At 39.8% G+C, this 12339-nt stretch overlaps 1 protein-coding gene across 1 annotated transcript in view; it reads right to left on the reverse strand.

Annotated features, from left to right (window-relative positions):
* Nucleotides 1-11280, reverse strand: part of CDH17 (cadherin 17) — a 73708-nt gene extending 62428 nt beyond the window's left edge. The window contains exons 1-2 of the mRNA XM_070748069.1: nucleotides 11160-11280; nucleotides 9813-9889 (exon numbers count right to left, since the gene is read on the reverse strand). Coding sequence (XP_070604170.1) covers nucleotides 9813-9869 — 57 coding nt within the window. The 5' untranslated portion in view covers nucleotides 9870-9889; nucleotides 11160-11280. The remainder of the gene's footprint in view (nucleotides 1-9812; nucleotides 9890-11159) is intronic.
* Between the last annotated feature and the right edge of the window lie 1059 nt (nucleotides 11281-12339).

The following is a 12339-nucleotide window of genomic DNA, read 5'->3' on the forward strand; positions in this document are numbered from 1 at the left end:
TGCTGGGGCCCCCACAGAGAAGGCTCTCCCCCTAGGCCCCGCCAAATGATATTGGCTAGTTGACGGGACCTGGAGAAGACCAACTCTGTGGGACCTGACCAGTTGCTGGGATTCATGTGGCAAAAGGCGGTCTCAGAGGTGTTGTGGTTAGCTCTGGCCCAGCTCCTGCCCCAAGGAATGTGGAGGTGGATGTAGGGGAGACATCCACATGCCGCAGGTCTATTTTGCTCCCAGTAGAATCTGCTCTGACCAAGGAAGCGTGGGTGACAGGGAAGAGGGGAGTTTGGCAGACAGCCCAGGAGGAGATCAGTCATCTGTATCATCTCTGGATTCTGAATAAGAATTAATGACACATCCACGCATGCGTAGAGTGATGCATAGGAGACAACAACTGAAGGATTAATACAAGAGAAAATGAGGCCACCTGTGGTTGGATGGGGCTGCTGTAATTAGTGCTACAGATAAAAGTGCAGCCTGGTGTTTTAGCCTCATGGCAGTTTATCTGATTCATTGTTTCGTCAAGATCGTGGTTTTTGCTGTTCAGGATTGTGTGTGTGGACTCTCTGGACTTTAGAATTGGACTCAATTTCCCAGTTATTGGGTGAGCAATTGGACTGCATTTAACCTGTGCCTTGTGTGTACCAGAAAATCCCTTTGACATTTAAAAAGGGGGCTGTTTCTGTTTTTCTGTTTATAAAAACTTTTGGGTTTTCCTTTTATCGTGTGGTGTGTGTCTTCCTGGACTAATTACCTAATGCTTTTCAAAGGTAGCCACATGTAGAGAGCATTGCAGTAGTTGAACCTCAAGGTGATAAGGGCATGAGTGACTGTGAGCAGGGACTCCCTGTCCAGATAGGGCCGCTAGTGGTGCACCAGGCAAACCTGGACAAACGCCCCCCTCGCCACAGCCAAAAGATGGTGTTCTAAAGTCAACTGGGGATTGAGGAGGATGCCCAAGTTGCGGACCCTCTCTGAGAGGGTCAAAAGTCCCCCCCCCCCGGTGATGGATAGACAGATAGAATTGTCCTTGGGAGGCAATACCCACAGCCACTCCATCTTTTCGGGGTTAGGTTTGAGCCTGTTGGCACACATCCAGACCCTAACAGCCTCCAGGTCCTTGTCCAGGTCCTGTCAGCTAGACAATGTCATCTGGCAGAACCTAGGGGAAGAGCCTTTTCTGTGACAGCTCTGGCCCTCTGGAATCAACTCCCTCCAGATATTCGCACTTCCCACAACCTCCCTGCCTTCCACAAGAGTTTAAAGATCTATCTCTGCCAACAGACTTGAGGCCATTAACTCCATCATCTTGCCCCAGCCAGTGAATGAATGCATAGAGTGATTGATTTCTTAAGAAATTGGGTTTTTAGTATGTTTCAATTTTAGATTTCTATATTCACTTTTGTTGTGGGCCGCCCTGAGCCTGAGAAATAGAATGGCATAGAAATCAATCAATCAGTCAATCAAATAAACAAATAAACAAGCAAACAAGCAAAAAACAAACAAACAATTTGCTATGGTCTTCCAAAAGGTTAAAGGCAAAAATATTCCCTTTTCTAGAGTCAACTTTCTATTACTAGAGTTTTTTGCTTCCTGAATCAAGGCTCCAGAATTTTTTTTAAAAAATTAACAGATTCTGTAGCCTGAAGTTGTTGAGAATTAGGGAGTTTGTATTTATCTATTGAGAAAAAGACAATACCTGGAATAAATTTCTCCCACCCTACCAACCTCCTAGAAGATGGAAATTGTGAAAGAAGAAGAAATAGGATGGGTACTGAATGAATATGGATTGAATTCAAGAGAGTCACGATTATTTGAAAAATTTTGAAAGGGAGAAGGAACAGTAAGCTTAAATAAATTGATCAAGTAGAAGGAGAAGTCCAAAAAGCTGTGAATGGATGGAGTTTGCTATGCCTACATATATATATTATATGACTTTATCCTCATTAATCCATGGTATGAATAGAACACCTTTTGTTCTATAAATTCTCACCTTTTTCTTTGGAGAGTTTAGGGCAATGTATGGAACAATGTACAGATGTGTGGAAACAAAAATGATTTGCAAAAATGGAAATGTACAATATACAAGTACAGCAATCGTTTTTCGCAGGGGAGGCTTTCCAGGACCACCCGTGAAAAATAAATTTCCATGAAGTAGAGGAAAGATATTTTTAATGTATTTAACAAGTATTTGGACTTTTAAAACCCACCCTTTGCATTAAACAGTCATTCTATAATGTTTCTCAGCTGCAATTACATGTGATATCCTACCAGTTTCTTTAATAGAGTACAGTAGTAAAAGAATTTTATGAATTTTAATGGATTTAAAATTTTCAATGGATTTAATGGATTTAAGCCCCCTTTGAAAACCCATGAAGTAGCGAATCCGCGAAAGATGAACCGTGAAGTAGCAAGGGATTACTGTATACTGAATGGTGTTGATAAGATATGCTAGATTTAGCATTGTTTCCCTTTCTATATTTTGTTCCTAACTTCTTTGGCTTACTGCTTCTTATATCTGCATTTTGCACTTACCACAAAATTGAGTTGTATGATTGGTACAGTATATATATAGATGCTTTAAGCAATAGCATTGGTTTATGTGGAATCCCCACTCAAATCATGGTATATACTACCCATCCTTCTTGCAGTTATAATATATTTCTGTGAATACATAAGCCTTTTTTTGATAGTATGGTATGCATATCCCTCGTTCTATTCTATTTTGTAGTCAACAATGTCATGCAAAGCCCAGAGGTGGTTTAACAAATAGTTACCCAGTTATTATTAAGAAGAATGAGATGATAAATGGGAAAAAATTGAAGCTACTGTATTTTTCGGAGTATAAGATGCATCTTACCACCACCACCCAAAAAAAGAGGCTGAAAATTTCAGTGCATCTTATACTCCAAATGTAGCATTTTTTTAAAAAGGGTTTTTTTCCAGCCCTAAAGAGATACCGACTCTTCCCAGCTTGCAGGCTTATTTTCATTACTACTCCCTCCGAAAAAGGTTTTTTCCAGCCCTAGCCAGGGATTAAAATAATGTGCTGAAGCTGACCAAACTAAAGATGCTAACCAGATGAATACCTGGCAGGTAGTTTCCCCCCCCCCCCAATTTTCCTTCCCTAAAACCAAGGTGTGTTCAAAAAACACAGTAATTTTTGCCAACAATATACAGTACTTCTATTATTTTCTGTTTTTGCAACCATCCTTTCTCTTTCTCTAATTGTTTGTTTATATATACAGTGGTACCTCATCATACGAACTTAATTGGTTCCAGGAGGAGGTTCGTAAGGTGAAAAGTTCGTAAGATGAAACAAAGTTTCTCATAGGAATCAATGTAAAAGCAAATGATGCGTGCAAATCCTTCAGGAAAATCCCAAACTTTAGAAGGGAGGCGAACAGAGGGCAGGGAGGAGCAGCTAAAGGGGGCGGGTGGAAGAAGCAAGGCTAGGCTAAAGGGTGAGTGGGAAGGAAGAAAGGCAAGGGGGGCGCCCCTCCCTTTTCTTTTTTCAAAAGACACAGTTTCAGTGCCTTTGCAAGCATGCAAAATCTTTACTCCTCCAAGCTGCCCCTCCCTTTTCTTTCTTCAAAAAAGGGGGGGAAAAGAAACCCCTTCATCCCAGCAGCAGCTGCTTGGCTTCGTAAGGTGAAAATAGTTCGGAAGAAGAGGCAAAAAAATCTTAAACACCGGGTTCGTATCTTGAAAAGTTCGTTAGAAGAGGCGTTCGTAAGATGAGGTACCACTGTATCTGCAAACATCAAGAATCTTCAGATCTGTTCCTGATATTTTCCACTTGGCATGCAAAAAAATACTATTTTGGCTTCCTTCAAATTTCAGCCATAGTACACAATGATACCTAAGTAAGCTTGGGGGCATAGCATTTTGTTGCTTTCAAAGGGCTGTGAGTCTTAAAATAAGAATAAGGACTCCTACCAAGTAGAGAAAAAACAAAACTCATTCTGCTTTTTTAGACAGACTAACCTGTCCGATCTAACTCTCTGTGCTTTACCCAGGCATTCTGAAAGCTTGACCTATTGCAACAATCATTAAATCTTCAAGAAGTTAAACATGTCAGGCAAAACTTCTGTCCCTGATGACTACTACTAAACGTAACAGAATAAATGGAACCAAAATGTTTAGAAACATCATTTCTTTAATTACCTAGTTCTAAGAGAGAACTTTATTTGTTTGTTTGCTTGTTTATCTATCACATGTATAGAACTACCCATCTCACATTGTGGCTCAGGTGGCATAAATAGTAAACCCATCAAAGTACTTTAAAACTTTAAGTACTTTAAAATAACTAATTTAAATATTTTTTAAAAATAATGAGAACAACATACAAAAGAGTGCATTGAATTAATTATCATATCACCCTCTGTCACCCACACTTTACTCTACAATGAGTTTTCATGCTAGTTGACAGAACCATGTTTTAAGGACCTTTCCAAAAGCCAAAATAGGGTTGGGGGCCAGCCTCATGATATTGATATTCCACATAGTGGCAGCCAGAGCAGAAAAGTCTTTCCTTCTAAGTCCCATCTACCCCAAAAAAAACCCTGGCTGACGGAATGGGACTTTTCACCTCCTCCTGTTGGCCACGCCTGTTTGGTCTCCAGGCTTTCGCCTCCAACTATCGGGCGCTGCCTTTTCTCCTTCACTGAAAGGGCCCCAGCTATTTGGCCCAGCCCTTTCATCACAGCCCCGCCCATCACAGCCCCTCCTGTCATAGCCACTTAGTCACAGGGCTTTTTCCGAATGGGCACAAACCCCATTCACCCCAGGCTTTGGAGCATACACAGCGGTGGGCTGCTAGACAGAATGCTAAATTGAGCTCACCGCCACAGCTTGTGAGTGCTTGCATAACCAGTGTGATTTTGCTTCTGCACCTGTGAAGGTAGCAAAATTGCACATGGAGCCATAGGTGCACCCATGTTTCGGCAAGATTTTTTTGCCGAAACACGGGCACACCTGAGACTCTGTGCACGATTTTGCTACCTCCACAGGCGCAGAAGTAAAATTGCACTGGTCGCGCAAGCACTCAAGAGCCGCCGCGGCAAACCCAATTTAGCGTTCTGGCTAGTAGCCCACCACTAGGTGCACAGGACACTTTGCCCCCAACCAATCAGAGGAGCAAGCAATGCCTCCCCTTCCATTCCCCCTCCCACTCATCAACTTTGAATGGAGTTCCATTCCCTTTTTCTCCCTCTCTGTTTGCCTCAATTGTGTGTTCTCTCTCACAACTCTCTCTTTAGCACTGGTTTAGCCGAGCCTGCCTGCCTTCCTCTCTCTCTACCCCAGCTCTGTGTGTTTGTGTGATCCTGCTTTTTTCTCCATTTCTCCTCCTCCATCTCTTTTAATAGTCTCTTGTTTCTGCTCCTTTGCACTCAGACAGCAAGACTGATCAAAGATCATACTCTTTAGCTGCAGGACAAGTGACTTTATAGGTGTATCCTCCCTTTCTTAGATAATTCAGATCTTTTAAGAAAGACTTGGCAGCCCTTAGGAATTGCTACATTCCCAGCAGAGAAATGAAAGGGGGTGTTGTTGGGGGTGATGAAAGAGTGCAGTCGCTATCCTTTCTCCTTCATTCCTTCCGTTTCTCTCCACTCTGCTTGTGTTTGCATGAAGATCCATGATAGATAGCAATGGAAGAAAAATCCCACCCCCTTCGCCCTCATTCCATGAAGAGCGAGAGAAGAAAGTGGAAGACTTCATTCAAAATTGATGAGTGGGGGCGGAGGGGATGGAAGGGAAGGCATTGCTTGCTCCTCTGATTGGCTGGCAGCAAGTGTCCCGTGCCTCCAAAAGTCTGGGGTGAATGGGGTTTTGTGCCCATTCGGAGAAAGGCCACTGTGATGCGAGGGGCTGTGATGGATGGGCTGGGCTGAACAGCTAGGGCCCTTTCAGTGAAGGAGAAAAGGCAGCACCCGATAGTCGGAGGCAAAAGTCTAGAGAACAAAGACCAGTGATGTTGAACCTTTTTAAGCTCGGGTGCCGAAATAGCGTGCATGCATGCTATTGTGCATGCGTGAGTGCCCACACCCATAATTCATGCCTGGAGAGGGTGAATCAGCTCCCCCACCCCATGGAGGCCCTATGGAGGCCAGAAGCTGCCTATTTCCCAACTTCTGGTGGGACCAGTAGACTTGTGTTTTGCCCTCTCCAGGCTCCAAAGGCTTCCCTGGAGCTGGGGGAGGGTAAAAACACCCTCCCTCATCCCCCCGGAGGCTCTCTGGAAGCCAAAAACATCTTCCCAGAGCCTCTGTGCAAGCTAAAAATCAGCTGGCTAGTACACACATACATGTCGGAGCTGAGCTAAGGCAACAGCTCGCGTGCCAGCAGATATGGCTCTGCGTGACACCTGTGGCACCCATGCCATAGGTTCGCCATCACTGTCCTAGACCTCCACAACATGCCTCTCCTGCTGGACCTTCCAAGTCCTACAGTCATATAGGTGTCATAACTTACAGGTGCAAAGCTTTCAAAAAGGATTAAATGGGTGTTTAACCCAATCCAATGTCTATCAGTGTGACAACCTGTGGATGCTGTCAAAGTCCCTGATGAAGACAATGTCTTCAATGGGACTAAGAGCAACCCAGCCATGTGGGGTCACTCACAAACATGAATCCTAGAAAGGAGACTTGGACACATTCTCTCTCTGGGTGAAGTGACATGGTATAGAGCCATGTACCTCTTTTTATTTGGGAACATAAGGAAATGGGGATAATTACATGTACATGTCAAGTAATACATCCAATAACATAACTTCAAACATATCTTTGAGTTCTTCCTATTCCCACAGATATCACAAAACAATTTCCTAGAAACTCTTCCTCAGAGCAGATGTTTCTCACACCTAATTTCTCTGAAGCCTTCTGCCTTATCTTGACTAATCTTCCTTAATCACCCTCTCATCCTGTGTATGCTTCAGGCAATGTAAATCTCCCCCTTTGATCCTGTCCGGAGTGATGTAAACTTTGTTTATCAGTGAGATGTTTATTGAGCCCTTTTGTTTCCCTGTTGTAATTACCAGGAATGCAGACTAGGAAAGTTTAGTGCCCTCCTATCCTGGATTATAATAAGCAGAGCATTTTTATGCTAGAGGTCCAGATATATATAATTATAATACAATCCTATTCTAACATATTTATGCTATACTACAACAACAACCGATATTCCTATCATGCCTGCCATCACCCTCTCTCAGAAGACTTAAAACAAAATCCAGTTCTTTTGACTTTTTATTCAAAATTGGCATAGTAAAAAAGCCAAGTAATAGATAGGCTGATTTTTATTTCCAAGATTGTAATCTGGACCCCACATGAACTCCATAGATTTTCTTAGTAAATTAAAATGTGGTGGGTCTAAGAAATCGTTAATCCTCTGATGTATGCCTTGGCAGTATCCCATAAGTTTTGAAGGGTGGTATCTAAATTTTTATTTATTTCAAAGAATATCTTTAATTCATTCTCTATCCATTCCTTATATTTTTTATCTTTTAAAATATTTCTATTCATCTGCCAATTTGAATGTTTCTTATTACTTTTCATGTAAACTACTACAGGATTATGGTCTGCCCAAGTATTTACATCTATTTCTACCTCTTTTATTTGTTCTGCAGTTGTTTTTAAAGCCCACACCATTTCTATTCTTGTCCAAATTTTGTGAGGGTTTGAATAAAAAGTATACTGTCTAGTTTGAGGGTGTCTTTCCCTCCAAATATCATTTAATAATAATTCAGATTTCATCTTTTGGAAAGTGGTTGGTAATATATTTTTCTTTTTCTTGTTATTTTTCCCTCCCTTGAATGATCTAATAATCTATTTGAAATTGCGTTGAAATCGCCAATTATAATCATATTTTCAATATTTAATTCATTTATTCTCTGATGCAATTGTTTATAAAATATCGTTTGATTTTCATTTGGGGCATAAATGGAGACAATGACAAGAGGTTTAGGCTCTATATTAATCTGCACAATTAATATTCTACCTTCTTGGTCTGCATATAATTGTTTGGAGTTTGTGGAATTCTCGACATACATCGCTATCCTTCTTTTTCTTTGATCTGCCAATGCAGCATACATATTTCCAATTTTTGGATTTAATAATAATTTTCTATTTGTCCTTTTAATATGAACTTTTTATTCAAAATTGGCATAGTAAAAAAGCCAAGTAATAGATAGGCCATAGGATGATTTTTATTTCCAAGATTGTACTCTGGACCCCACATGAACTCCATAGATTTTCTTAGTAAATTAAAATATGGTGGGTCCAGAGCCCAATGATTTGTCTCAGTTACTACTTGTACAGGGGAAAAAAGGAGAAATTCAAGCCGATGGTGAGAACTATCCCCACCAGTTGTCTTCTAATAAAATGAGTTTTTGATTGACGCTACCCTCCAAAGCTGTTCCACACAATCATTTTGCAAAAATTCCAATAGACTTAATAATCATAATCACAATCACAATAATAATCATAATCAACAACAACAACGATAATAACAACAACAGAGTTGGAAGGGACCTTGGAGATCTTCTAGTCCAACCTCCTGCTTAGGTTGGAAACCCTACACTACTTCAGACAGATGGTTATCCAACATCTGGATACTTCCAAGGTTATTTATCAAACCCCAAAAGTTTGGAGACTCCTATTTGTATTTCTAAGATTCACAAGATCCCTAAAGTGATAGATTCCAAAGTAGCAAACTATCAGCCCCAGTTGCCCGTTCATTAGAGTGACTTAATTACTCTGATTAGTAGGAGCAACTTGGAGTGGTTGCCTTGGAATGTTCTCAGCTTCTAAGAAAGCAAAACATGTGCTCTTCTCTGGCAAAGATATACATTTTGAATTAATATAATTTAAATAGAAATGTATCATGCTTCTCAGCCTAATGGCTGAGTAAATGGCCTAACAGTCTTTGAGTAAATGACATCTCTTTGCCCTGTCTGCATTCCAGCTTTTGAAGGTCAGTGATACATTTCTCTCCTTTATTATGATTCTTTATTTTAAAAGCAGGCATGGACTAGGCAGCCCTTCAGATAAAAAGTTGGATTCCATTAAAAAAAAAAAGGACAAACAAAGGTAATGCTTCCAAAGCCGTAAATGGTACCTGCAATTAAGATACAATCTAAATCAGGGATCGCCAACCGTGTCAACTTTAAGCCTGGTGGACTTCAACTGCCAGAATTTCAATCTGCTTTGCTGGCTGGGGAATTCTGGGAGTTGAAGTCCTCCAGGCTTAAAGTTGCCATGGTTGGAGACCCCTGATCTAAATGAAAAACACATCTATCTCCCACCTGTTTTAAGAAAAGTATAACCCGCATACCATACATGAAAATCAGAAGTAAATTAAAACAACATTCAACTTTTGAATGCAGAATGTTTGATATTTAACATGCCTTTTAATTTTTTTGCCATTATTCAACTTGTATAAGCTGCTATTTATACACCATAACAAGGGAAATAGAATTTTACACATTAGAGAATGTACGGTAACAAGAGATGATATATGATTTATGGATTTTTAAAAAAAACAGAAACAAAATTGCAATTAATATGCCCACACAAATAAAACCAAAGAAATGCTCAAAAATTTATTTAGGTTGGTAAGACAGTATCACTAATTGCGACTGGGGGGAACTAAATAATCTGTCTTCCATAATTAGATTATGAGCATTTTTAAAAAACAACAACAAGCAATGTATTATTTTCCCTATCTCAATAATTGCCAATAGAAAACAACTGTTTTCCAGTACATACAGAATCAGGTCTATTAAAGGAAAAGGAAAGCTTTTTGCCACTTACCTGATGAAGACTAAAGAGACACAGTAAATTAAGTCCATTTGGCTTAAACATCTTCATGGGGCTTCCTCTTTAGGTTCCTATTAATAGTTGAAACAAACTTCTGAGCAGCGATTCAAAACTGTGTAAAAATCTGATTCCAGCAAGTATGTTATTCTCTTCTGCTTTCAATTGTACCACCCTAGTTTCTTTTCTAGGCAGGAAAACTTTACAGGAATTTGTCTCTCTTTTGATTTGTTTTGTTTTTCAGCATGAGAGTTTTATTTTGAAGTAAACAAGTCAGAAGATACTTGAAAATACGATAAGATTATTACTGAAAGAGAAAAGGAAACTCTTTCACTTTAGAAAATCCTGACCAAACTTTGTTTAAACCCCAAAGCTTCCCTTCGTGTCACGAAGAAAGTGTCATGTACCTGAAAATTCTCCTTGTGACAAAAGACTTGAAGAGAATTTTGGACCCAAACAATAGTTTGTCCGTCCTCTAAAGATATAGATTAGAACTGCTCCCACCCTCCTTGTCTTCCGTAAACTACTTAAGACCCACCTATACCACCAGGCATGGGGGATTTGAGACACCTTTCCCCCAGGCTTATTATAATTTATGTTTGGTATGTATGTGCTGTTTGGTTTTTAATTATGATAGGTTTTTTAGTTTTTTCTTAATATTATAATTGTGCCTGTATAATATTGTTTTTTATCGTTTGTTGTGAGCCACCCCGAGTCTTCGGAGAGGGGCAGCATACAAATATAATAAATTATTATTATTGTTGTTGTTGTTATTATTATTATTATTATTATTATTATTATTATTATTATTATTATTATATAACAGGAATACAAATTCTAATGGGAGGTAAGTGATGATTAAGTTTGAGACAAATAAGAAAAAAATTCAAAGGGGAGAGGGCAGAAACAGAGAAATATTTCTGAAAAAGCAAAGTAATCCAAAATGGTGGAAAAGGCAGGAGCTACCGCATACTGTATAATGGCGGTATCACAAGTATAGCTCTCACTATAGCTTTTCCCTGTTAATTTTATAAAACTGAGTTTCCAACACGGAGGGAGATGTTTTATACTGATATGCTGAACTTCATTTATTGTAAAGTTTTTAAATCAGCCTACCTCTGCCCTACTAATACCAACACAAAATTCAACTCATACATTAAAAAGGAACATGATCTTAGATATGTCAATCAAAAGTAAAACACATATCTAGCAAAATGCACGGCAACAAATGATATATATATACAGTAAATACTGGAGACGTAGCATATATTACAAATCAAGCTGATAGAACAATCCAGGTACTATGTACTATCTATGAAAGTTGATAAAAAGATTATGTCTTACCTGGCGAATAAAAATTTCAAGTGGTTTTAAAATAACGCCTGCTTGACTTCACCTCTCAATTCTGCTGTAGTATCTCAATCTGGAGGTTTTTATGTGTAATCAAACATTAACTTTCTATAATGACAGCCCCTGATATTTAACATCAGGGTGTGGTTTAAAACAGAAACCATAGCAATAAAATATGAAAAAGCTAAGTACATTTTCCATGTGTCCCTCCATGCAAACCTATGATATTTTCCTTTTTTTAAAAAAATAATAATTAAATTATAAACATTGACAAAAAACAAGTTTCAGAAGGTATTCTTTTAATAGATTTGTTAATTAACATAATTAACATAATAATGACCTCAGTTAATTTAAGCCATGCTCCTGATATATTTGACTATAAGGCAGTACCTGGAGAATACTTATTTCAACCCAATGGTGCTGCTTGTAAAATAAATATGTTAGGGGTCATGATGAGTATTCTCTCAGTTTTCTTGTTTTCTTGCAGATATTTCATTACCTAAATTAGGTAATTTCATTAGTACTAGTAAAGAGTTTGCTCTAGTAAAGACTCTAGTAAGGAGTCCTACCTCTCAATGACTACTTCAGCTTCAACTGCAACAATATATGAGCCTCCGTGGTGCAGTGGTTAAGATTGCAATACTGCAAGCTATGTCTGCTGATCACCGGCTGCCAGCAGTTTGGCAGATTGAATCTCAGTAGGCTCAAGGTTGACTCAGCCCTCCATCCTTCCAAGGTTGGTAAAATGAGGACACGGATTGTTGGGGGCAATATGCTGACTCTTTGTAAACTACTTAGAGAGGGCTGCAAAGCACTGTGAAGTGGTATACAGTGTTCTCTTGACTTTCGCGGGGGATACGTTCCAAGACCGCCCGCGGAAGTCAAATTTCCGCAAAGTAGAGATGCTCCCTTTCTTTCCTTCCTTCCTCCCCCTCCCTCCTCCTTTCCTGGTTTTACTTACCCCCAGAACCCACAGGGGCAACGGGGCGGCAAGCAGGGGGCTTTGCTGCACTCGCTGCAGCGGTGCTTGGCGGCAGTAAGGCTCGGCTTCAATTGGAGCATACCAACACTCCGAGAATTAAAGGGGTGGGATCAGAAGGCTGGGGCAGAAACAGCTTTCATTTAAAGAAGCAGGACAGTTGAGGTGAAAGGGGGGGAGGAGAGTTAAAACACA

This window comes from Erythrolamprus reginae, chromosome 3, assembly GCF_031021105.1.
Source record: "Erythrolamprus reginae isolate rEryReg1 chromosome 3, rEryReg1.hap1, whole genome shotgun sequence".
NCBI lineage: Eukaryota > Metazoa > Chordata > Lepidosauria > Squamata > Dipsadidae > Erythrolamprus > Erythrolamprus reginae.